General features: G+C 40.3%; 2 protein-coding genes across 2 annotated transcripts; one reads left to right on the plus strand and one right to left on the minus strand.

Annotated features, from left to right (window-relative positions):
* pnpla4 (patatin-like phospholipase domain containing 4) lies at positions 1–6,560 on the plus strand. Its single transcript, XM_085802426.1, has 7 exons — positions 1–265; positions 1,251–1,431; positions 2,147–2,241; positions 3,294–3,429; positions 4,007–4,072; positions 5,056–5,208; positions 6,233–6,560. Exons 2-7 carry the CDS (start codon positions 1,252–1,254, stop codon positions 6,362–6,364), a joined length of 762 nt encoding a protein of 253 aa, XP_085658552.1. The 5' UTR covers positions 1–265; position 1,251; the 3' UTR covers positions 6,365–6,560.
* Positions 6,342–26,979, minus strand: sts (steroid sulfatase (microsomal), isozyme S). Its single transcript, XM_085802413.1, has 11 exons — positions 26,783–26,979; positions 23,238–23,384; positions 22,072–22,193; positions 21,022–21,144; positions 20,145–20,556; positions 19,928–20,064; positions 15,795–15,932; positions 14,960–15,119; positions 13,659–13,780; positions 12,347–12,713; positions 6,342–6,366 (listed from the first exon to the last, which is right to left on the minus strand). Exons 2-10 carry the CDS (start codon positions 23,375–23,377, stop codon positions 12,361–12,363), a joined length of 1,707 nt encoding a protein of 568 aa, XP_085658539.1. The 5' UTR covers positions 23,378–23,384; positions 26,783–26,979; the 3' UTR covers positions 6,342–6,366; positions 12,347–12,360.

Consider the following 26,979-nt stretch of genomic DNA (forward strand, 5'->3'; position numbering starts at 1 on the left):
CCGTCGCTCCGTAAAACGAAGCTTCGGTGCAGTTTTAAGACCCAAAACTTCACATTTTATCCTTAATTTGTGTTTATTTAAGTGTATAAACTACATTCGGAGACATTTTTGGGGCCGGTCAACATGAACTACCCCAGGAAGTGTAGTTAGTATTGGCTGTAAACACGACAGTCATCCGCTTCACCTTAGCTTCTTCAGCTAACGTCAGCTAGCTTTGTTCTGTAGCCTAGATGCTAACCTGAGGATAAAACACCATAACACGGAGGTATGCTAAGCTAACGTTACATATATCGCATGTATCATGGCTGTGGAAGGTGTTTTCATTTATTGAGCCATTTAATTATTTTATTGTTTTAATTCTCTTTTATTTAAACTCTCAGTGTTATTGACAGACATATACAGATAATAAACACACTGTTTAAATACTTTTAAGAAACTCATCTTATAATGATCAGTGATGGTCTATGAGGGGAAATGGAGATAGTGCATAATGCTGAAACTTGTGTAATATGATAATACAGTTATACTATGCATACAGTTATATATGCATACTATTTTGCGTAATAGTATGCATATATAACTGTATTATTATTATATAATATAATAACAATACAGTTATATACTATTATTGTTATGAATTGACTTATTAAAAGTAGTAACGTTAAATTCAGGGAGATGGGTTTGCATATATAACTAACTATAAATGCAATAGTATGCATATATAACTATTATTATTATTATATTACATATTTTTTTTGTAATGTAATATAATAATAATACAGTTATATATGCATACTATTGCATACTAACCAATTTGGTTTGGTTATATTGTCTTTTCCCTTCCTATAAACACACACACACACACACATTATTATATATTATATAATAATTATTATCTATATAGTTATACACACAGTTATATATATATAGAAAATAATAATAATTATATATCATATAATAATTATTATCTATATATAACTGTGTTTATAGGAAGGGAAAAGACAATATAACCAAACCAAGCCATAACATAACATAATATAAATAGAAAAGGACACAGTAACACTGATCATAAAAGGCTGAAGAAAAAAAGAAGTAAAGAAACAGAAAATCATAGACACCCAGTTAACACCCTCCTCTCTTCATTCTTTTATCCCAAGAAAAAACATTATTTGTATTTCATGTTAAACTGTTGAAATGAAAAATGAAACTAAATGCAGTTCATATTGTTGTGTTTGTTTGCATCCGTTCAGAATGACGGTCCTGAATCTGTCCTTCGCTGCCTGCGGCTTCATGGGCATCTACCACCTGGGCGCCGCGGGGGCAATCCTCCGCCACGGGGACCGGCTGCTGGGGTCCCTGAGGGCCTGCGCGGGGGCCTCGGCCGGGGCGCTGGTGGCCGCTGTCATGGTTACGGCTCCTGACAAGTTGGAGGTAACTGGAGAGCAGCGGCTCTCGAGCTTTTTTACATCAACGACCCCTAAATTGACACAAATTAGACCATGGACCCCCATTTATTTGGACAAAATTTTGAAGCAAACACCAGAAATACACAAATATTTGTTCCGAGACTGAATAAAGTTTTGTAAATTCAAATTAGGGCCAATGGTGTGAATTTTTGGAAATATTATAAATTAAAAAAGTGGTACAATTTCTCCAAAATATTTTTAGAAAGAAGTGGTAAAATTCTCAAAAAAGTAAAAAAAAAATATTTTAAAAAGTAAAAAAAATTCTAGAAAAAAAAGTGGTAAAATTTCTCTAAAAACATTTCTAGAAAGAAGTGGTAAAGTTATCAAAAAAAAGTAAAAAAAAAAAAAAGTGAAAAAATTTTCTAGAAAAAAAGTGGTAAAATCTTCTCGAAAAAAAAAGTTTAAAAAAACAAAATCTAGAAAAAGTGGTAAAATTTCTAAAAATAAAAAAAGAATTCTCAAAAAAAGTAAAAAAATTTGCCGTAGAGCATTCAAAGAGTAAAACACTGGTTGAGAAAGCCGAATCTGTGGAAGACGCCTTTAGGATTTTTTGGGGGTAAATTCGCTACTGGAATTGGAAACATGAGTGAAATATAATTTAATTTAATATAAATTCATAATGTATAAACCGTCAGTGTGGATGACGTGTGTGTAACTATGCACCTTGTCCTCTCTCTCAGCTCTGCAAAGACTTCACCTACAGGTTTGCCAACAGCGTGAGGGGGCAGACGTTAGGGGCCGTCACCCCCGGATACGACTTCATGCTCACACTACGGTAATCATCCAGCAGGTAACACACACACACTGCAAGGACCTGACTGTACAACAGCTGTAGACTTGTATTGGAGGGTATGAGGATGGGTATCAGTCATTTTAATGGTTCAAATCTCTGCTTTTTTGCGCTATTTTGATTCTAAAGTGGTTAAAGAAGTCAGATGATTGGAAAATAAAACTTAACGACTAGATCAAAACCTAGTATCTGATTGGACTGCATTTGGTCGGTGTGTAAAATTGAGGATATGCTTAAAAACGGTGCTCAGAGCTACACTATGGAGGCTAATGGGATTTCTTGGTTTCCCTCATCAAACTCATCAAATACACAATCCAACAACTCCACAACGCTCTGGCGGACAAGTTGTGACCTGCACATTCACCACACTATGAGATAATAACACAACGTTACGAAACTGAGCCGTTTTCAAGGTAAATACAGAGACTGTTGATGAAAAACTGTCCCTGAAGGCAACGTGCGTCAGTGGTTTTGCATGAATTTCCCTCTAAAACAACTCTGTGTGGTAACGTTGTGTTGTTATCTCATAGCGTGGTGAATGTGCAGGTCACAACTTGTCCACGAAAGCGTTTTGGAGTTGTTGGATTGTGTATTTGATGAGTTTGATGAGGGAAACCAAGAAAGCTCTGAGCAGCTTGCTGCTCTGCTCCGCTGTTCTAAAAACAGCTTGCACCGACAAATAAAGTTAACAAACCTACTACTATGACTATAGGGATTATGGCAATGGGCCAATTTGCCAAAATGTTGAACTATCCCTTTAATTATTCCTCTCTTTCCTTTAATTGTGTAAAGTAGCTTATTTGCTGTAATGGAGGTGAGGCTCAGTGTATAGGAAGCACTCCTCCTCTTTGCTGTATTAACTAGCTAGCTCATGCTACACATGTATTAAAAATGTATATATATACATATATTTCTTTGATAAATATAAAAAAATACATAAATAACTGGAAGAAAAAAGACAATGATCAATATTTTAACATTTTAACTGCACCTGTTTGTCTTATTTTACCTTATTTACCCGTATTTTACCCCTGTAGCGAGGGGATCGAGGAGATTCTGCCCAGCGACGCCCACAGTCTGGCCACAGACCGACTCCACGTCTCCATGACGAACTACAAAACCGGCAAGAACCACATAGTGTCCACGTTCACGTCCAGGGAGGACCTCATACAGGTACGCACCCACCCTAAATACCCAAAATAGTACTGCTTATTAGTGATTAAAGGGATAGTTCACCCAAAATTCAAATTTCACACATTATCTACTCACCCTCATGTCGACTAAGGGCTGTGAGAACTTTCTTCGTCCAAAAAGACACACCAAAAAACATCCAGATACCTCCATGCTGCTCGTCTGTAATGTCCCTCTTGTATTGAAGCCCCGACATGAGAAATTGTTCGGAAAAAAATTAAATAACTCTATATTTTAAGCTTGTTTGTAGTGGAAGCTCCCAGTGTCTCAGTTCACTGCTCTTCCTGTGTCACCCGGCGGAACAATTTCTCATGTCGGGGCTTGGATGTTTTTTGGTGTGTCTTTTTGTTACGGAGACAGTTGGTATCCATTGACAACCATTATATGGACAAATACTGCAGCGCGGACCCCCCCATAACTCAGAGAAGGAACGGAGGACTCTGAAAATTCTCACAGCTCTTAGTTGAGATGAGGGTGAGTAGATAATGAGTATGAAATTTGAATTTTGGGTGAACTATCCCTTTAAACAACCCCCCCCTTCTCCCCCCACCACCACCAGGCTCTGCTAGCGAGCAGCTTTGTTCCGGTCTACGCTGGACTCAAACCTGTGGAATTCAGAGGAGAGGTAAGAAAAACACAAACGGATTTCAAAATAAAAGTCTCATATATGCTACATCTAATGTTGACATTCTTCAGACAGAATCTATTATTTCTGACAGTGTCTGAGACTTCACTAAATACATTTCAAAATAAAAGTCCTGATAAGTACTAGTAATAACCTGATGTGACTTTTTTGTACTTTAGAACAGGGCCGTTGCTAGGAATTCTGGGCCCCCTGAAAGAATACTAAAGTGGGCCCCTAACTTTTCCACTTTTTTTCTTAAACTACAAAGTATTTTCATTTTTTATTTAGCCTACTTTGTTTTTATGCTAATTAGGGGTGTCACGATTCTCCAAATCCTCGATTTGATTTGATTTTCGATTTTTTTTTCTTTTTCTTACAGCACAGAGGCCTATGCCATTTTCAGACAAGTCTAGTCTACGATAATTGGTTTTGTTCATCAAGTTTTGTACAGTAAATCTTATTTCAAAAGATGGGATACATATAAGTCATGCAATTTCCATAATGTATCACATTAGGCACTAACGGTCAAATTTAAATAATTTATTTACAATATAAAGGTAACAACAAAATAGTCGATCCTCTCTTTGACTTCGATGCTCGAGACCATGACGTAATTTCGATCGATTTCGATAAAAAATCGAAATCGTGACACCCCTAATGCTAATGCAGCATTATGAGTATTAGTCAGGGTCTTACGCAGAATAATTCAGTCATACAAAGATTAGAATACTGGGGTTTTTTTGTGGGGCCCCACTGGGCGATGGGCCCCTCACCTTTCTCCCCTATACAACGGCCCTGCTTTAGAAACACACAAGTCTGTGACAATTTGTAACTGAAGGAAAGTAAATGCACCGTGTCAGTCTGCAGAAATGTCAAAATAAAAGTATATTTTGAAACTCTAAATGCTTTATACAGCATACAGGCTTTTCACAGGACTTTTCCACAGCAGACATGATGATGACTCTGTGGTTTTGTGTCACCAGACGTGGATCGACGGAGGATTCACCGACAGCTTGCCCATCCTGCCGGTGGGACGGACCATCACCGTGTCGCCCTTCGCCGGCCTGCAGGACGTCTGCCCCGTCCACACGGGACGCTTCAGAACGCAGCTCAGGCTGGCCAACATGAACATCATGGTGAGAACTGGACCCAGAGGCAGGGCCGTTGCTAGGAATCCTGGGCCCCCTTAAAGAATACTAAAGTGGGCCCCTCCCTCTAACTTTTCCAGTTTTTTTTCGTATCATTTTTTATTTAGCCTTCTTTGTTTTGATGCTAATGCAGCATTACACTGCAAAAACTCAAGTATCTTAGCAAGAATATTTGTCTTATTTCTTGTCAAAATGTCATTTCTAGTCAAAACGAATCTCATTATACTTAAAATAAGACTCATCATATTAAAAGTAGCTTGTTTTTAGACACTTTTTACTTCTTTCAAGCAGATTTTCACTTGAAATAAGTAGAAAAAATCTGCCAGTGAAAACAATTTTTTTTGTGCTTGTAATAAGGAAGAAAAATTTGTTCCACTATCAGATTTTTTCTACTTATTTCAAGTGAAAATATGCTTGAAAGGAATAAAAAGTGTCTAAAAACAAGCTGCTTTTAATATGATGAGTCTTATTTTAGGTATAATGAGATTTGTTTTGACTAGAAATTACATTTTGACTAGAAATAAGACAAATATTCTTGCTAAGATACTTGAGTTTTTGCAGTGTAATGCTGCGTTAGCATCAAAACAAAGTAGGCTCAATAAAAAATGATAATACATACGTAGTCTAAGAAAAAAAAATGGAAAATCTACTTATTTCAAGTGAAAATTTGTTTGAAACAAGTGAAAATTATCTAAAAACAAGTTAATTTTTAGGTTATGAGTCTTATTTTAAGTGGAAAGAGATTAGCTTTGACTAGAAATGAGACATTTGGACAAGAAATAAGACAAATATTCTTGGAAAGATGTTGAGTTTTTACAGTGTACTATGAGTATTAGTCAGGGTCTTACGCAGAATAAATCAGTCATACAAAGATTAGACTACTGGGGTTTTTTCTGGGCCCCACTGGGCGCTGGGCCCCCATCACCTTTCTCCCCTATACGGCCCTGTGGTTAGTTACCAGAGCTCCAGAGAGTCTTGAATCTTGTTCCCTCTGTTCCCTCTGTTCCCTCAGTTCACGGTGGAGAACCTCCGGCGTCTGAACCGGGCTTTGTTCCCTCCGTCCGGCAGCAGCCTGCACATCCTGTGTGACGACGGTTACCATGACGCCGTGAGGTTCCTGAGGAGGGAGTCCTGGATGAGCTGATGCTGAAAAAAAACGAAAAGAGAGTGGATTTTATTTTATTTATTTGACTTGTTTTTATTCCCTGCAGGACATCGCATCATTTATTGAAGATTTTTATAGTTTTTATCCATTTTAAAGCTTTAAAGTTTCATCAAAATGACATTTGTTGTAAATGTTAAAAGATGAGCGTGAGATTAAACATCTTCTTTCCCCTGCACGTCCTGATTATCTGTGTTTATTCATTATTAGTGTTGCGAAACTCCGGGAATTTTCAAAGTTGGACACTTTCCATGGGAACTAACAGGAAATTTATGGGAATATATAGGAATAAACAGGAATAAATATGAAATTTACAAAATTGAAGGTTGGCCCTTAAAGGGATAGTTCAACATTTTGGCAAATTGGCCCATTGCCATAATCGCTATAGTCATAGCAGTAGGTTCATTACCTTTAATTGTAGGTGTAAGCTATTTTCAGTACGGCGGAGCACAGCAGCAGGCTGCTCAGAGCTACGCCATGGAGGCTAAGGGAATTTCTTGGTTTCCCTCATTAAACTCATCAAATTCAACATCCCAAAACTCCACAGCGCTTTTGTAGACAAGTTGTGACCTGCACAACCACCACGCTATGAGATAATGACGGAACGATACGAAACGGAGCCGTTTTCGAGGTAAATTCATACAAAACCGCTGATGCGCGTTGCGTTCAGGGACAGTTTTTCAGCAAGCAGTCTCCGTATTTACCCTGTATTTACCTCGAAAACGGCTCTGTTTCGTATCGTTCCGTCATTATCTCATAGCGTGGTGGTTGTGCAGCTCACAACTTGTCTACAAAAGTGCTGTGGAGTTTTGGGATGTTGAATTTGATGAGTTTAATGAGGGAAACCAAGAAATTCCCTTAGCCTCCATAGCGTAGCTCTGAGCAGCCAGCTGCTGCGCTCCGCCGTACTGAAAATAGCTTACACCTACAATTAAAGGTAATGAACCTACTGCTATGACTATAGCGATTATGGCAATGGGCCAATTTGCCAAAATGTTGAACTATCCCTTTAACAAGGAACTTAAATATAGTTGGGGAAAATATATTGTAGCCTAATCTTGGCTAAAACAACCAAATTTAAGTATACTTGTACACTCGAATATCTATATGCTTCTTCTATTTTTTGTTGTTCAGTAAAATAATTGATTGTTCATACAAGAATTAAAACTTGATAAAGTTCTACTCACACATAAATCTGTTGAAATGTCATTAATGTAATTTAATTGTATTATTTTGCATGGATGTCTGCGTATTACAAAACAAAATATTTACATTTATGTTTGGATATGATACGGTTTGTTTAAATTACCCCCAATTTCCAGTTAATTCCCATAAATTCCCAAAAATTCCCATAAATTCCCATAATTCCCATGGAAAGTTTCCAATTTGGAATATTTCCCAAATTCCCAAAGTTTCTGGAAATTTACCATCCCTTTGCAAGCCTAGATATGATACAGTTTGTTTAAATGACCCCCAATTTACAGTTAATTCCCATAAATTCCCAATACTTCCCATAAAATCCCATAATTTCCATGGAAAGTTTCCAATTTGGAATATTTCCAAAATTCCACAGCTTAACTTCCCATGGAAAGTTTCTGGAAATTTCCCACTCCTTTGCAACTCTAGATATGATACAGTTTGTTTAAATGACCCCCAATTTCCAGTTAATTCCCATAAATTCCAATAATTTCCATTGAAAGTTTCCAGTTTGGAATATTTCCAAAATTCCCCAGCTTAACTTCCCATGGAAAGTTTCTGGAAATGTACCTACTGTACCTACTTACCTTTGCAACCCTGTTCATTCTGCATAGTGACTGAGTTCACAGCTACAGATGTGTTTAAATTCCTGTGTTTTATAGCAACAACACCCACATAACAGCAGCGTGTTGATGTCGTGCAGCATCTTTAAACACACAGATGTGTTTAACTGAGTCCACCTGCTGCTTCTCCTAATGAGGCCTAATTAGGACTTCCCCTTAAACTCCACTTCCCATCCGGGGGTCACAGTTTCCCCTCAGTAAGGAAACAGTGACGGGGCCAGTAGCCAGTTTGTTAAAGTCTAATTACACCCCAACACCTGCCGCGTGTTTCCACTCCGATAAGCACGTGTCTGTCAGCTGCATGTCCAACACTGTCCTGAGTCATTGTGAAGTGAACACACACACACACACACACACACAGACACACACACACACTCTTCTCACTTCTCCTGTGCCTCTGCCCACGTCTGAACTCATTCTGGGGGAACGTGATTACAGCCTGTAAGCACATACACACTGCAAAAACTAAACATCTTTCCAAGAATATTTGTCTTATTTCTTGTCAAAATGTCTCATTTCTAGTCAAAACTAATCTCTTTCCACTTTAAATAAGACTCATCACCTAAAAATTAACTTGTTTTTAGATCATTTTCACTTCTTTCAAACAAATTCTCACTTGAAATAAGTAAAAAAATCTGCCAGTGAAAGGAAGTTTTTTGTGCTTGTAATAAGGAAGAAAAACTTGCTCCACTGTCAGATTTTTCTACTTATTTCAAGTGAAAATAGACTTGAAATAAGTTAAAAAGTGTCTAAAAACAAGCTACTTTTATGTATAACTATTAGGGCTGCCACAAACGATTATTTTGATAGTCGACTAGTCACCGACTATTTTTTTCGATTAGTCGACTAATCGGATCATACGTAAATTGAATGTAAAACATATAGCTTATCGCACCAGCATGCAGCTGCTCTTATATAGCCTACCATCATTAGCTTTCAGCTTGAAGTGTTTAAGGTATGCTAACTAAAAATAAAGACAATTAAGATGATAGTTCATTAAACTTTTAATGAAATATGCAGCTTTAACTGTAGCATAAAGTGCAAACAGCTGAGTAAAATAAGGATAAGGCACTGGCCTAAACAACACCAAAATAAATACTTAAAGGTTTTTTGTCTTTCCTTCATTTGTCTCTGGCATTAAACATAACATTTAAATAAAATGAGGTGGACACCTGAAACTAAGGAATTGTTCACAATAATAAAGTTTTGGTTTGGGCCTATCAATCAAATATAACTTGCTCATTGTAAATAATAGGAGTCGTTCTGTTAAAAAAAAATCAAATAGTTTATAAGACAATCGTCTTGTCTGAAAAAATGTAAATGTGCCTTTTTACTGTCACAGAGGGAGAAACATGGAAAGACTCAACAGAAAGTTCTGTGTTAAACTGTCAAATGAAAACAAGTGAAACTGAGGTGCAGCTCAAACTCTGCAAGGTGTGAACTGTGATGAGAAGCTACCGGAAAATATTGACGTATATTTACGCCGGGAGAGAAGACTTGCTCGTTAAGATGAGCGCTCATTCCGTGACCAGGACGCTGTGACCGGACGCGGTAACGTTCTAGTTCTCCAACACCGACCTCAAAGTCCGCGGTTTTATTTATAAATGACGGACGGCTGTTTTTCAGTCCGTGATTTAAAACGGTGGAGCAGCGGTACCGCTCCTAGTATCGCTTCTCATTTCAAATGACCGAGAGAGAGAGAGAGAGGCAGAGAGAGAGGCGGCGGCGGCGGCGGCGGCGGCGGGGGGGCTACACCGGTGCCGCTTGATGAGGGACAAGACAGGTAGAGAGAGAAAAGAGAGAGAACACCTGTAAACTCACCTTGAGTGAGTGAGTGCACGTGTGTATGTGTGGTGGGCGGCTGCAGCGGTGGGTGCGTGCGTGGAAGGTGCTGCAGCAGTTTTGAGAGAAAAACAAAGTTTAAAAAAAAGAAAAGAAACGACGCATCGACTATTAAATTAGTTGTCGACGATTTTAATAGTCGACGTAGTCGTGACTAGTCGACTAATCGTGGCAGCCCTAATAACTATGTATGTATACGTATAAATATACTTATTTTAGGTATAATGAGATTTGTTTTGACTAGAAATAAGACAAATATTCTATATATATATATATAATATAAGCAGAACCTCTGTAACCTAATAGCAACTTAATGATTATTTTCTGTACTGTTTTATGTATGGACAGGGCCGTATAGGGGAGAAAGGTGATGATAATTCTAGGGGCCCAGCGCCCAGTAGGGCCCATAAAAAACCCCAGTAGTCTAATCTTTGTATGACTGAATTATTCTGCATAAGACCCTGACTAATACTCATAGTAATGCTGCATTAGCATCAAAACAAAGTAGGCTAAATAAAAAATTATAATACATACGTAGTCTAAGAAAAAAAAGGAAAAGCGATGGTGCGGATTGATACTCAAGTATCGACACTTCCGATACCAAACATGTCTGTTCTGATAGTATCAATACTATCACCAGTCTGCACTAATCTGAGGATAACAACTATTTTCATAGTGTCTCAGGTTAACAATCATGAAGTCATGGGTTTGATTCCTGCCTTGGACATGTTTCTTGCATGTACTTGCTCTCTTTGTCAATTTCTTCTGCTAATTCAGCATGGCTTCAGCAATGGCTTTCAGCATTCGCACGCATTTTCCGTTAGGAAATGCTCTTTCTAGTTAAAGAATGAGAAAGATAATCTGTGATTTATTCACTGCTATCTCAGAGAAATTTCAGACTATTCCTTTAAATGTGAACTCAAAAGGTCAGTGTAGTCCTCAAAACTACGTTCTAAATTAGCACATTTTCATATATTAATGCTATAGAATTGTGGGAAATGCACATTAAAAACAATTTTTAACGTTTATTTTTAATTTTTATAACTCATAAAGAGTCACAGCCTCTTTATTAAGAGATTGCAAACATATTTCAGGTTTTGTGTAAACATACAGTTTTAGTTATACCGCGCAGTTTTAAAGTATCTAGCACCAGGTTGGTGAAAACAGCGCAAGTAAGAAAAATGAGGTCTTGATGATGAGGAATACGTATTTTTTTAAAATCATAAAATCTTTGTTCGCTTGTTGTTGTAATGTACGCCTCCACATCAGACAAAGATTAGGTCTCAGAGTCGTAAAAGTAGTGCTAAGCTCCCACATGCTGCCGTCTTACTGGTCCTACTGGCAGGGCCGTATAGGGGAGAAAGGTGATGATAACTCTAGGGGCCCAACGCCCAGTGGGGCCCATAAAAAACCCCAGTAGTCTAATCTTTGTATGACTGAATTATTCTGCTTTCAGCATTCATCCGTATGTCCTTCAGGAAATGCATTCTCTAGTTCTGCATAAGACCCTGACTAATACTCATAGTAATGCTGCATTAGCATCAAAGCAAAGTAGGCTGTGTTTTTATTTGGACCTAACCAACTGCTGATCGACGGGCGCTAACCCTGGGCGGAGGGATACGTGAGTTGGTTCGGTCCAAATAAAAACTGTGTTTTTCCTGCACTTTGAGGGGCTGGAAAAAATTATATTATAGCGAACAATGGAACTGTGTATTATTTTTCAGGTTAAACCTCTTTTAGGCCGTGAAAATAGGCCGTTTCTTTGGGTCTGTTCACAACACTGTATGTTGTAAGTCTCTGGGCAGGGCTATTATGGGCTGGCGTTGCTAACGGGAGCAGTGCAGAGAGTCTTCTACTGCAATTAAAGTACTTAGGGGCTATTTGGAGATCATACAACCACACTTTAAAAAAAATGATACTATCCCTTTAAGAGATTGCAAACATATTTCATATATTTTGTGAAAACAACACATTTTTAGTCATAATACCGCACAGTTTTAAAGTATCTAGCACCAGGACTGTGAAAACAGCGCAAGTAAGAAAAATTAGGTCCTGATGATGGGGAATACGTATTTTTTTAAAATCATAAAATCTTTGTTCGCTTGTATGCTGTCGTGTTGCTGTCCAGTTATTTGTTGTTGTTGTACACCTCCACATCAGACAAAAATGAGGTCTCAGAGTCGTAAAAGTAGTGCTAAGCTCCCAGATGCTGCCGTCTTACTGGTCCTACTGGTCTTACTGGTCCTGCTGGTCCTACTGGTCCTACTGGTCCTACTGGTCCTACTGGTCCTACTGGTCCTACTGGTCCTACTGGTCCTACTGGTCCAGTGAGCACTGACAGAGCTGCCCCAGCGTGGAGCAACATGGCTGCAGCCACGGCTTCCACAGCAGATTCCCGACAGACATCTGGCTCTCCACCGGCTCCACGGAGCGGCGGTGAGCCTCCACGGCCTCCTCCATGGCGGCCAGGACGGAGCGGAAGGCCGGCTCGGTGTCGGGGGTCAGCGGCGCGGTCTCGGACGGGTCCCTGGAGAGATCGAACAGCAGCGGGGGGTCGTGGTAGGTCACGTAGCCCGGCGTGCAGAAGCAGGCTAAGGTGTGGACACAGGACGTCCCGCCTTCTGGGGAGAAGTTGGGTGTGAAGTAAAAGGCCTTCCACACCGAGCTGCCTGAGGAGATTCACATAGAAAGAGCACTGTGAATGAAGTTTAAAGGGATAGTTCAACATTTTGGCAAATTGGCCCATTGCCATAATCCCTATAGTCATAGCAGTAGGTTTGTTACCTTTAATTGTTGGTGCAAGATATTTTTAGGCCGCGAGCTGCTCAAAGCTACGCTACGGAGGCTCATGGGATTTCTTGGTTTCCCTCATCAAACTCATCAAATACACAATCCAACAACTCCAAAACGCTCTGGTGGACAAGTTGTGACCTGCACATTCACCACACTATGAGATAATAACACAACGTTACCAGACAGAGTTGTTTTAGAGGGAAATACAGAGACTGTTGATGAAAAACTGTCCCTGAAGGCAACGCGCATCGGCGGTTTTGCATGAATTTCCCTCTAAAACAACTCTGTGTGGTAACGTTGTGTTATTATCTCATAGTAGGGCTGGGACGATATGCTTTTCTCCCGATTCGATTCTTCTATGATTTTTTGGATGCCGATTCGATTTAAATTGCGATTCTACGATATTGCCGATTTTCTCGATTTTTAGTCTGCATTTTTAGCACCTTTTCAAAACCTGGACTCTCTGTATGTAGAAAAGGCAAACAAATGCACATTGCACAAGTTTTGGAGTTGTTGGATTGTGAATTTGATGAGTTTGATGAGGGAAACCAAGAAATCCCACTAGCCTCCGTAGCGTAGCTCTGAGCAGCTCACGGCTCTGCTCCACCGTTCTAAAAACAGCTTGCACCCACAAATAAAGGTAACAAACCTACTGCTATGACTATAGGGATTATGGCAATGGGCCAATTTGCCAAAATGTTGAACTATCCCTTTAACTTAAAAAACATCTGATTTATTTTGGTCAATTTTCACTGATTCATATATTTTTTTTTACAGTGCATTCAAGTTTGCACCAACTGTCTGGCCGTGTCTGGACTCACTGTTGCGAGGGCGCCATCGCACAGCGTTCAAGTAGGCGTTGCAGTAATGGAACAGAAACTCGTGCTTGGACCTGTGGACTCGACTCTGGAGCAGATCCATGAGGTCGTGGCCGTCGATGTCCCTGCAGACCGACGGACAGAGAGCAGCAGGGGATCAAAGCCTCTGGATCACCCCTAAACCCCCCCTCTTCATCAGCAAACATCACTTGTTTGGACCAACATGTGTCTCACATAGGGTTGTAAAATTCCCTATATGGGAATTAAAGGCACAACGAGGAGTTTCTATTCGGTTATAAAAAAGTCTGATATTAATGTGGATGAATCTCCGTTACCACTTGTTAATGGTCCATTTTAGATAAATCTATGGTTTTGTCTCTATGGTTATTTTGTTATTATTAGTGGTGGTGGAAATGCTGGGCGAGCCGACCAGCGTTTCTTTACTTTCGGTTTCGTGGCGAGTCATGAGAATAACGCCGCCGAATGAATCTCCGTTTATGGTGGGAACTACGACGGTATGTGATCGTCTTCCAACCTCTGACTTTAATTCTTGATGAATGAAAACATGAGTCTGTCTTGCGCCGGTCAAAGAATTTCACGGTGCGGAGGCTCATAAATGTAGTGTGGAAACACTTCGCTTTTACAAAACTCCTCGTTGTCCCTTTAAAGGGAATATATGGGAATAAAAGTGAATGAATGGGAATAAATCAGAAATTTACCAAACTGAAGGTTGGCCCTTAACGGGGAACTTAAATGTAGTTGTGAAAAATATATTGTAGCATACTAAAACAACCAGATTTAATGCAAGTACACTTGAATATCTATGGAAAGCGAAGTGTTTTCACCACATTTCCCATGAGCCTCCGCGCGCACGGTGAAATTCTTGGACAAAAGCGAAAACACTTGGCAAGAATGTTTTCATTGATCAAGAATTAAAGTTGGAGGTTCGCAGATGATCAGATACCATCGTAGTAATATATATATATAGTAATATTTTACTCAACATTCATGTTTTTGTTGTTCAGTAAAATAATTGATTGTTCATACAAGAATTAAAACTTGATAAAGTTCTACTCACAAATAAATCTGTTGAAATGTCATGTTTTTTTAACTGTATTATTTTGCATGGATGTCTGCTTATGATTAAAAAAAAATTACATTTATGTTTGGATATGATACGGCTTGTTTAAATTACCCCCAATTTCCAGTGAATTCCCATAAATTCCCAATAATTCCTATTAATTCCCATAATTCCCATGTATTTACTGGACATGTTCCGCCCCTTTGCAGCCCTATAGTCCCACCTGTCCTGTGGGACAGACGCCCCACTCAGCTGCACCACGGTGGGGAACAGGTCCATGTTGCTGGTGGGCTCGTCCACCTCTCCTCCTCCTGGGATTCTCCCCGGCCAGCTGACGATCCCCGGGACCCGGATGCCTCCCTCCCAGTTGGTGGATTTCCCTGCTGCTCGGCAGAAAAACAAAGTACAAGGAGTGAAAACAGAGTGTCTGCTGGTCTGGAGTCAGTGCTGGGGGCTCTTTATATTTAATTATCTACACTGTTGTTCAGTTCTTAAGTTCCATCCATTCACAACCGTTCTGCAGTTCTTATATTAACAGTTAAAGTTAATTCTAAAACCTTTTTAAGACTTTTTCAACATTTTCTAACACCTCACCACCACTTCAAGCTGTAACCATTTACATCAGTGACACTTTTAACTCAACAGTTTTAGATTTTGTAATAAAGGCTATAGACCGCTATGATGCAACAGAATTTAAAAAAAAAGCCTAGGATAATAAATCAAAGGCAAAGTTTATCAAAAAAACATTGTTGTTTTTGTTTTTTTTGAGAGTGGAGCAATCTTCTTTTCTTTTTCATGAACCGGTTCATCTTTGTTTTTTAATAAAACGAATAAATTCACACCTAACTTCCGCAATGTTTTTAGGACTCAAACTCTTGGACAGCTAATTCAGAAAAAATACCTTCAATATTTAAGACTTTATAAAGTCGTGAAAAGACTTTTTAATCATTTTTAAGGGTCGTAATTTTCCTAAGATTGATTTAGACCCCGCGGATACCCTGATTAAACGTTAGATATCCATATTTAACTATATGTCCATGAAATATGTGGCCTAGTACCTTTATATATCCCGTTCCACCCTCTGTGGACTTCCCCGCTGGCTGAGATTTCTTCCAGGTGAGCCCCCTGATCTGAGGTCAGGTAAACCAGGGTGTTTTCTCTCAGTCCAAGTCTGTCCAGAGTCTGGATGATCTGACCTGAAAACAGACACAACGTACACAGCCAGTCTGTACATGTCTGGGCAACTCAAACTTCGACTTCTACTGCCTCTTAAAGGGATAGTTCACATTTTGGCAAATTGGCCCATTGCCATAATCCCTATAGTCATAGCAGTAGGTTCATTACCTTTATTTGTCGGTGCAAGCTGTTTTTAGAACGGCGGAGCAGAGCTGCGAGCTGCTCAGAGCTACGCTAAAGAGGCTAATGGGATTTCTTGGTTTCCCTCATCAAACTCATCAAATACACAATCCAACAACTCCACAACAGAACGTTACCAGACAGAGTTGTTTTCGAGGTAAATTCATGCAAAACCGCTGATGCGCGTTGCCTTCAGGGACAGTTTTTTAACTCAAATTTCCCTCTAAAACAACTCTGTGTGGTAACGTTGTGTTATTATCTCATAGCGTGGTGAATGTGCAGCTCACAACTTGTCCACCAGAGCGTTTTGGAGTTGTTGGGTTGTGTATTTGATGAGTTTGATGAGGGAAACCAAGAAATTCCATTAGCCTCCGTAGCGTAGCTCTAAGCAGCTCACGGCTCTGCTCCGCCATTCTGAAACTAGCTTGCACCGACAAAATAAAGGTAACGAACCTACTGCTATGACTATAGGGATTATGGCAATGGGCCAATTTGCCAAAATGTTGAACTATCCCTTTAATAAAGAAGAAATGGCCGCAGCTAAGAAAAGCATATAATGCCGCAATTTCATACCTGAACTAGCAAGCTGTAGCTACCTTGACTGAAGCTAGTAGGATTATCCTCAATGCACAGACGGTCAAACAAAATGCTAGCTAGTAAATCAAGCTAGGTTCCCGAAATATACCTAAAGTGGGTTTGAAAAACAACAAGTAAGTTACACTTTAAGCTACAGCTAGACACAATCAAACATCCAAAAAATGCATCTAGCCTTCGTCAACAGTACGCACCCACAAAAATTAGCATCTAGCTAGGTAAATTACTAGAAACCTTGAAAGGAAGAGGCTAAAGGTGGTCAAAGGCGTTGGAAAGTTCAGTGAAATTTTCATTTCAGTATGATGATCTTACCAGATTCAAAACTCTTTGGCCCCAAAAAATAAAAAAAGAGTCACAAAGAAAGGGGAGTAACACTTCTTTTCCATGCAGCAAGCAAAAGGCAAAGCAATTACCGTCCTCCTCCTTTGTGCTGATACAATACTCCTCCAGCAAAATAATTGGGCTAATTACACGTTCATTAAGGAAAACAGACCCCCCACATTCAGTCCATTGTGGGGTGTTGTTGTGCAGAAACCGAACAGCAATTAGAGTCGAGAGAAAGAGGCCGACTCCGACAAAACCTTCTAATAATGAGGGAGTGGCTGCGGTACTTCAAGTGAACCAATGGCAGACACAAACAAATAGGTAAAGAGTTGGTCATGTAAGCACTTTCATGGGTTTTGCTTGATATTTAAATAGTTACTTTAGTGCTCGCTGTGTAATTATTTGTGTTGAAGTTGGACTTTTTTTGGAATTAGATATTTACCCAGCAGAACATAGGAGAGAAAATACCAAATAAACTATAAGAAGCTTTACTCTGTGATCATCGAAATCTGGGCTCTAAATAAGACTAGAACTGTCCAATGCGTCAATAAATCTCATGTGCAGACCAGAACTCATGCTCAATCTTTGTCCAGAAACTGTTGCGGCCAATGAGCCACAGCGATTTATTCTAGCTTAGCCCCACATAGAGAGATAGCAGCACTAAAGATCCTTGGATGATTAATGATGATTCACATCTTCCTCCTACCACCAGGATCATCCCTTCCCCGCGTTTCCCCCAAAGGACCCGGGGAACATGCAAGTTTTGTACCCATACCTGGAAGTGGAGTTGTGAGTGACTTTGCATAGTTTTGCCTATTTTTGAGTGAGAAGTTGAGTTGTGACTTTGAGTGAGACGTGTAGGCTAATTGTCCCATTGGTTGGGTTTAGGCCAGCCATTCTCAACCTTGGGGTCCCGACCCCAGTTGGGGTCGCGAGATGATTTCTGGGGGTCGCCAAATCATTTTGGAAAAATATAAATATGCAAAATGAATTAATGAATTAATGTAGCGTCCGACCGGACGTTAAAAGGACGACGAGCGACTCTCAAACATGCATTGTATTACTCAAAACCAGTTACTGTCGGCCGTAACTACACCAAAACAATAACAACGAACCTGTCCACTTGTCTCATGTCTGCCCTTCTCATTTCACACAGACACCGCTCTCTCTCTCCTGCCCCTCACCTCACCTCATCACCACATAGGGCCATGCGTTCACAGACAGTCTGAAATCGCAGAACTTAAACTTAATCATTAGGCTACTTAAACATTATAACAGTAAAGGTCGTTACAGAGAGTTGTTTTAGTTGTTTTTTTTCGCTTCATTGTTTGTCCAAAATTCATTGTATCAAGCGGTATGGTTCTGGTCTGTGCGCGTGAGATTCTGGTAAAAACAGGTTGGAGACACCTTAACTTTGAAAAAAAGTCTCAAATATCGCAAAAACATTTTTACGCTCTCATGAGGTGGTTTTCCAGATGTTATCGATATAAACGTGTATCGTAAAAGTGCTATTGAAACACTTATTTACATTTACACGTCAGTTGAGTTGTGTGTGTCCAGCTGTGTTGACTGGAGGGGATAAATGAACGACATGTTTCTTGGCATGCATTGCTGCCCTGGGCATTGTTTCTTAATAAATTAGAAACATTTTTCTTGTCATTCCCCTTTTCCGTGCATGGTTGAAGGAGACTGGCTTGCATCCACGCTCCACTCGCTCCTGCGCCGACAGGTCCTCGCATGTCACATAAACCAGCCCGGGTGTGTGGACACCGCATCAACTCGCCACCCGCATCTATTTAAACTCCGTCACTTTGTTTTGTTCTTTTGCCCTGATGAAAACCTCCAGGTCGAAACATTGGCCATGGAGACAAAACTACAGCAGCCAATAGATTTTTTCAGCGCAGGGATCAAGAACTAAAAAGGCAAAAAAAAAAAAAAACCCACCGCGGACAGCGCTGCGCTTTATCCATCATGCGTTCACACTGGCGTGTGTGTGTGTGTGTGTGTGTGTGTGTATTTGTGTGTGTGTGTGTGGCGGGGGGGGGGGGGGGGGCGCGGACAGAAGTGCATGTTAAATTGGGGGTCGCGACTCAAAAAGGTTGAGAACCACTGGTTTAGGCAATGAAGAAAGGAGTTGGTTAAAGAGATAGTTCACCCAAAATTGAAATTTCACTCATTATCTCCTCCCCCTCATGTGGACTAAGGGCTGGGAGAAGTTTCAGAGTCCTCTGTGGCTTCTCTGAGTTACAGGGGGTCTCGGCGTAGCAGTGCATGTCCATATAACGGTTGTGAATGGATACCAACTGTCTTCGTAACAAAAAACATCCAAATACCTCCATGCTGCTTGTATGTAATGTCCGTCTTGTATTGAAGCCCCGAAATTGTCCCAAAAAAAATCAAATAAGTCTATCCTCGTTTGTCAAATTTGGACGAACTGGGAAGAGAAGCTTCCGCTACAAACAAGCTTGAAATATAGACTTATTTGATTTTTTTGGGGACAATTTCGCATTTCGGGGCTTCAATACAAGACGGACATTACATACGAGCAGCATGGAGGTATTTGGATGTTTTTTGGTGTGTCTTTTTGTTACGAAGACAGTTGGTATCCATTCTCAACCGTTATATGGACATGCACTGCTACGCCGAGACCCCCTGTAACTCAGAGAAGCCACGGAGGACTCTGAAACTTCTCCCAGCCCTTAGTCCACATGAGGGGGAGGAGATAATGAGTGAAATTTGAACTATCCCTTTAAGTTTAGTAAAAAGACCAGGTAGAGGCTAGACAGGCCAGATAGATAGAGTCCAGATAAGTAGAGAGAGTCCATCGACCAGCCACAGCGAGGACCCTTTTTTCAGAAAAAGGGTCCTATGTTCCCCACTACGCTCCCCTACCACCTCCAAGGCTCTGCAGACCTACCCACGCTCCAGTCGACCTCATGGACAGCATCTCCGTAGATGCCGTGACGACTCGTTCCCCTGAAAGCCGCCGATGCAAACATGGCTGTGTGCACTTGAATGAAAGCAAGGTAGAGCAGGAATGGCCGCTCCGAGTTCCTGCAGAAACAGGAGGTATAGTTTAAAAACCGGCTTAAACCCGTACACCGTAAGTTAGCTGATCCATGTGGATCTTGTACCTCTCTATGAAGTCAACGGCCTCATGAGTCATCCGTTGCGTCAGATTCGTAGATATGAACGGTTGCTCTATGATCCTGTGGTCCCTCATGAGGACACAGTTGAAGTATGGGATGACCATCCGGAACAGTCCCAACAAACCACACACCAGGAAGAGCAGAAGCAACAGGCCCAGGACCAGCCCCCTTCGGATGGTGATGAGGCCGGCGTAGTGGAGTAAAGCTGCGGAGACCAGGATTGCAGCCAGGGAGTTGTAGGGTAAATACTTCTGGAACTGGAACACGGTGCCGTGTCCAGGTTGGCAGTCCCGCAAGTTGGTCAGGGGGATGCCAAAGAAGTAGTCGAAGCCATGGACGTTGGGGTGGTGGCAATGATCATCGTGGCTCTCGCAATTTAGTCCCAGGTGCCATTTTCCTAGGACAATTACAAAGAAAGTTGTAATTGCACTGAAACAAGACAAAGACCCAAAGACCTGAAGGACTAGCTTGCTTGTGGAGGACCCAGATATTAGGCCTTGTCCACACGGAAACGGAGCGTCACCCAAAACAATCTTTTTCTTGTCCGTTTTGAATACGTTTCCTGTAAACACGGTATCGTTTTCAAGAAATATTTAGTTAGGGTCCTAGGGTTTCCCACTGTAGGACCCGTTTCCAAAAAATACAGTTTTTGCCTCCCTAAAATGCCATTTGCGTCTTGACGAAACGCCGAAACCATAGAGAACTTATGCAAATTCACTTAAACCTGTATCCATATGGAAGGGCACTTGGTTCTAGGGACCAGGCCACCACATTTATTAGGACTCGTCCTTTAGCCCATGATTAGACGTAGATTTACAATGTAAATGCAGAAAAACCACAGATTTTCATACACATTTCATACCTACAAGTGCAGTCTCGTAGCCTTGCTGTTTGGCAATCTTGGCGAAGGTAAGCTCTCGGCTGGGAAGGCCTCCAGAGGCGGCATTAAATATGAAGACACCAGGTCTGTTGTGACCTGCAACGCCTGGTGAAGGGAAATCTGATCAACATTCCAGAGCTGCCACAGTTTAAAGGCATACGCCAACATTTTTTTTTTGTGTCTTGCCTCACTCCCGAGTCCATGACCAGCAGATAGACACCATCCTTTCCACTGTGCGTGCAGTAACAAGGGAGATAGAGCCGTATCGCCGTAATTAGCTTAGCTCAAACACTGGAAGTGTATGGGTAGTGTTAGCCTGCCTCCACCTAAAGTCATCAGAGAAACTCTTCAGCAACTTTAAACGGACCGATCTTGGTCTCAGAGCTGACAAAACTCTCCGGTAAGGCATCTTGAGCGGTCAAATGCCGCTAACGGGACCAGATCGGTCAAAACGGAGGGTTCAAGCAAAGACGCTTTATTTTGGTTCAAGCTAGCTACATTGAGGGTAGGTTAGCTTCCTATTTCAAAGTAAAAGCACAAATTCTATCGTCATGGTTTTCTGTATGTAAAGGGCAACGGGTGTTTTATTTTGTGAAAGTAACCGGAAGTGCGTTGGTCACAACGGCTAGCTTGAGTAGCGCCGAATTCATCCGAAAAAAATTGTAAACAGCTGGTATTTAGACAAATTAACGACACACTGCTGATCTAAACGGCTACTTTCTCACCTAAACATGTTTGAAATGTTTATAAAGTGATATATTTACAGAGTTTAGAGCTAAAATGAAATCAGCTTCTGACTGCTGATTTCAGCTCAGGTAGGAGGCAGGCTAACACTACCCATACACTTCCAGTGTTTGAGCTAAGCTAATTACGGGCGATACGGCTCTATCTCCCTTGTTACTGCACGCACAGTCGAAAGGATGGTGTCTATCTGCTGGTCATGGACTCGGGAGTGAGGCAAGACATGAAATAAAATGTTGGCGTATCCCTTTAAGACTGTGGAAGTTTTTGTGTTTGCGTCTTTGAACTGGCCTGATCGTATCGGGTACCGTCCGGTGAGGAACGCCGCCCTGCTCGGGGCGCAGAGGCACGCCGCAGCGATGTGGTGGGTGAGCTTCACCCCTCCCTCTGCCAGCTGGTCAATGTTGGGGGTCCTGGAAAATCAAATCACACAAACACCGATCACAAGTTGGACAACATCTGACAGCAAGAAGGATAAACCAGAATATGAGGGGCTAATTTATCTAGATCTAGATCTAGTTAGCTAGATCAGTGGTTCTCAACCTTTTTGGGGCACTGGACCCCCTTTACCCCCCACCACTATGCCTACCCTGGTGTGAGGCGGGGGGCAAAAAAAGTCCCAAACCAATTTTACAGAAATAGATATAGCCTTTTAATTGCATCATTGCATACTCATTAGCCACTCTGAAGGCAAATATGGGATTTTAAAGGTCACTACACACTGAACATTGCACATTAGTGAGTTTTACACCATCTTTCTGTGCAATATTTCACAATAAAAACCCAATTAAGAACTTAATGAATGACTAGAAGACTTAGAATGACTGTCTACAGAAACAGCAAGGGGTCTAATAACTGAATGACAAACGAGAGTGAATCAAAACCATCAAAATGTGGCTTCTAATTAGAAATAAGAAACAATAAACCAATTTCCCACTAAAACATATGGGATTGGGAAAAATGTCTTAGCTTAGCTTACGCAATAATGATGGCTCTGGTCACTATTTTAGTAAAATGATAAATGTAAAATGTAAAAGTCACTCAATAAAATGATATTTTACCTTTTTAAGTACCCCTTGCAGTTACACCAAGTACCACTAGGGGGTCAGGGCCCACAAAAAAACCAGTCTTATCTTTGTATGACTGATTTATTCTCCATAAGACCCTGACTAATACTCATAGTAATGCTGCATTAGCATCAAAACAAAGTAGGCTAAATAAAAAATGATAATACATACGTAGTCTAAGAAAAAAAAGTGGAAAAGTCAGGGGGGAGGGGGCCCACTTTAGTGTTTTTTCAGGGGGCCCAGAATTCCTAGCAACGGCCCTGGTTGAGAAACACTGAGCTAGATAGACAATCTGTCCTGCTGCCAATCCCAGACGAAGCGAAGTGAACTTTGAACTCCTGTATAGCATCATGAGCTATCTTGACTTGGGTGTCCATTAGCTCAGGTTACCTCAATGTTTTATTGCCATAGCAACCCAGGTCACCGATACCCAGGTCGTCCACCATCATCAGCACAAAGTTGGGCTTTCTGCTTTCCACACAGCTCAGCACCGAGAGCAGCAGCAGCAGCACGGAGAGACTGGACTTCATGTTGCCACTGAAGAAGGGAATCACAAAAAAAAATAAGTATTTATTCATTGGTATTAGGGTTGCAAAGTTCCAGGAATTTTCAAAGTTGGAAACTTTCCATGGGAATTAACGGGAAAAAATATGAAATTTACATAAGTGAAAGTTGGCCCTCAACAGGGAACTTAAATATAGTTGGGTAAAATATATTGTAGCATAATCTTGGCTAAAACAAGGAGATTTAATCCAATATAGTAAGTAATATTTTACTCAACATTCACGTTTTTGTTGTTCAGTAAAATAATTGAGTGTTCATACAAGAAATAAAACTTGATAAAGTTCTACTCACAAATAAATCTGTTGAAATGTCATATTTTTTTAAATTGTATTATTTATTTTGCATGGATGTCTGCTTATGACAAAACAAAATATTTACATTTAGGTTTGGATATGATACAGTTTGTTTAAATTACCCCCAATTTCCAGTTAATTTCCAGTTAATTCCCAATGATTCCCAATAATTCCCATAATTAATAATTGGTATTAGGCTAATTGTTTTTCCTGGCATTTCCCAACAAAACTCCCAGTCCAGCTGCTAGTTTCCACTCTAATACTCTAACACTGCCCCCTACTGGCCAGAACAAGCTGACCTTCATTTATTCACCACAGGGCAACAACAATACAAACTTCATCACTGTCCAGTCTGAATACTAACTTAGTGTTAGTGCATATCAGTGTCGGCCAGACTCACACACATTAAATATCTTCTGTTCTGCTCTGTTTATTCTCCACAATGAGCTCAGTTTTATGCATTAAAGCATTATTGTTATTCATCGCTTCCTGTTTGGACTTGACTTTAAATATTATAATGTTAGAGCAGTGTTGGGTCTTTACTGTGAAGCCAGATTTCTTCCCTTTTCCATTTGACTTAATCAATCAGTATAAATTGAAGTGATAATATCCCATAATATCAACTGTGCCATTATATTATTGATTCCAGTCGGTCCAATAATATTCTTTATTTATTTATTTATTAGGGTGCGGCAGCTATAAGCTTTGCTTCAGCCGCAACCCTTTTCGACCAGCTGTATAGTATTTGTTACTACCTTGAATTTGTTCTGTTGAAATTTTGATGCTGTGATCGAAATAAACACTCATTCATTCATTCATTCATTCATTCATTCAATAATATTCTTTATAACTCCTCTTAACAACTGTTTGTGTGTTTGCTGTTGTCCTGCTGGCTCAAGGAAGGAAGGAAGGAAAGACAAAGGGAAAGATGGGAGGAGAGAAGGAAGGGAAGGAAAGATAGAAGGAGGGAGGAAAGAGATTGGGTCAATGGGGTCAAAAAGGAAGGAAGAAGTAAGGACGAAGGGAAGGAAGGAAGGGGGAAAGGATTGTGGAAAGAAGGAAGGGAAAAAGAAGGAAAGAAAGATGGAGGGAGGGAGGCAGGGAATAGATTTGTTCAAGGAAGAAGGAAGGGAGGAAAAAAGGATTGTGGAAAGAAGGAAGGGAAAAGGGAAGTAAAGAAAGTTGGAGGGAGGGAACAGATTCATTCAAGGAAGGAAGAAGTAAGGACGAAGTGAAGGAAGGAAGGAAGGAAGGAAGGAAGGAAGGAAGGAAGGAAGGAAGGAAGGAAGGAAGGAAGGAAGGAAGGAAGGAAGGAAGGAAGGGAGGGAGAAAGGATTGTGGAAAGATGGAGGGAGGGAACAGATTCGTTCAAGGAAGGAAGGGAACAGATCAGGTCAATTGGATCAAAAGAAGAAGGAAGAAAGGACGAAGGAAGGAAGGAGAGAAGGAAGGATTGTGGAAAGAAGGAAGGACAGAAGGACGATATGAGGACTCGCGACCCACTTTTATAGAATTCAAACCAAGATTTTATTTTTATTTTTTTAAAGCCTTTAAAAACTCATTTAGCTCTTTATTGAGCAAAGTGCATTTCAGAGCACATGAATGAAACTGAGGAGTTACCATGACAACTGCATGTACGGAAGTGAATAAAAAAATATCAAACTGCACAAAATGGAGACCAACAAAACGATATATTTGACTTCTAATGCATCTCTGCATTCAGAGCATGTTCACTAAAGTGAATAAATATCAAACTGCACAAAATAAAGACCCACAAAACAAAACCAGATTCACTGCATCAGGCCACATTAATAAGAAACTGATATCTTTGTATTCAGAGCAAATGGAGCAAATAATCAGAAAGTGAGGAGGAGCATTACAACTGCATGTGTTCACGTGTCCCGTGCCTTTCAAAATAAGTTATTTTTCAAAATAAAAGACATGTCCAACATCAGATGTGCATTAAATATTATTTACTTTTTTGACCAGCTGTCTGCGACCCACTTTTGGGTCCCGACCCACCAGTTGAGAACCACTGACTTACAGTAGTAATCAGTAGTGGAGTTGAGGGGGGATGAGGGGGGATGGCATCCCCCCTGTAATAAAAACAATCAAATTCATCCCCCCTGAAAAAATGCCATCCCCCCTCTCCATCCCTCCCCTTTTCACATTAAATGTTGGACATATAACTTGTAATTATAGGCTGTCAAATCAATTTGAACGGCGTCAATTTCTTTTTATCCATTGATAGTTGATTTCATTAAAAAACATTTGCACAAATCAAGCCTATCCACTTTTCCATGTTGATAAAAGTATTAAAATGATAATTCAAGGGACATTTAGGCTATAATAGATAAAAATGTGCGATTAATTTGCGATTAATCGCGAGTTAAGTATGACATTCATGAGATTAATCGGGATTAAATATTTTAATAGATTGACAGCCCTAATTATTTCATCATTAGAGAGTTGAATAAAATAAATAATAAAATCTGAGGGCACAAATGAAAAAAATCAAATAAACTTGGCTTGATTTGATTTGAGAGGATTAAGAAGTCTTATTTTCAGTGTTTTGTTTTGATATCATTTTTTTAAGGTGAAAAAAAAAACCCATCCCCCCTGAATTTTTTTTACAACTCGACTACTGGTAGTAATATTTGGTTGATTTGGTTACAAATCACGAGATTATAAACAATAGCCTACACAACATAAAAATAATAGGCCTAATATACATAAATAAGCAATCTATTCATGTCTTTTTTAATGTAATTGCAGCTCCCATTGCACAAGTCTGTGTCCCAATTTACCAAACCAGTTGCAAAAAAAATAGTTTTGTGTCAAAACCTTTAAAATAGAGGGCTGTGCTCTCACAAAAGAATTTTAACACATAATTGTTTCACATAAAGAATGAAACACCTGAGGAATCCAGACATATCTCATTTGTTGGGTTATTTGTTCATCTTGATGACAAAAAATGGCTCAGAAAATGAATTTACAAAAATTGTCCCAATAAACCTGAATTCACCCTACGTGAACTACTCCGCGGTACGACTGTTTACAAACAATGTAAACACTCACCTCCGCTACAGGAAGTAGACCGTGACCGTCTGGACGTCAAGTCACGTTGAGCGTCACATTCAGCGCTTCTCTTCTCTCCGCTGAGCTGTAAACTGACCTCAGTTCAGCTCATGGGTGTTATTATATTAACTAATTAGCTCCGTTGACTCCTCTTCTCTTCCTTTCAAAACAAACTCAAACTTCCCGGAGCGCTGCTG

Source organism: Trachurus japonicus, chromosome 2 (genome assembly GCF_045865225.1).
Source record: "Trachurus japonicus isolate A0001 chromosome 2, Traja_1.0".
Lineage (NCBI taxonomy): Eukaryota > Metazoa > Chordata > Actinopteri > Carangiformes > Carangidae > Trachurus > Trachurus japonicus.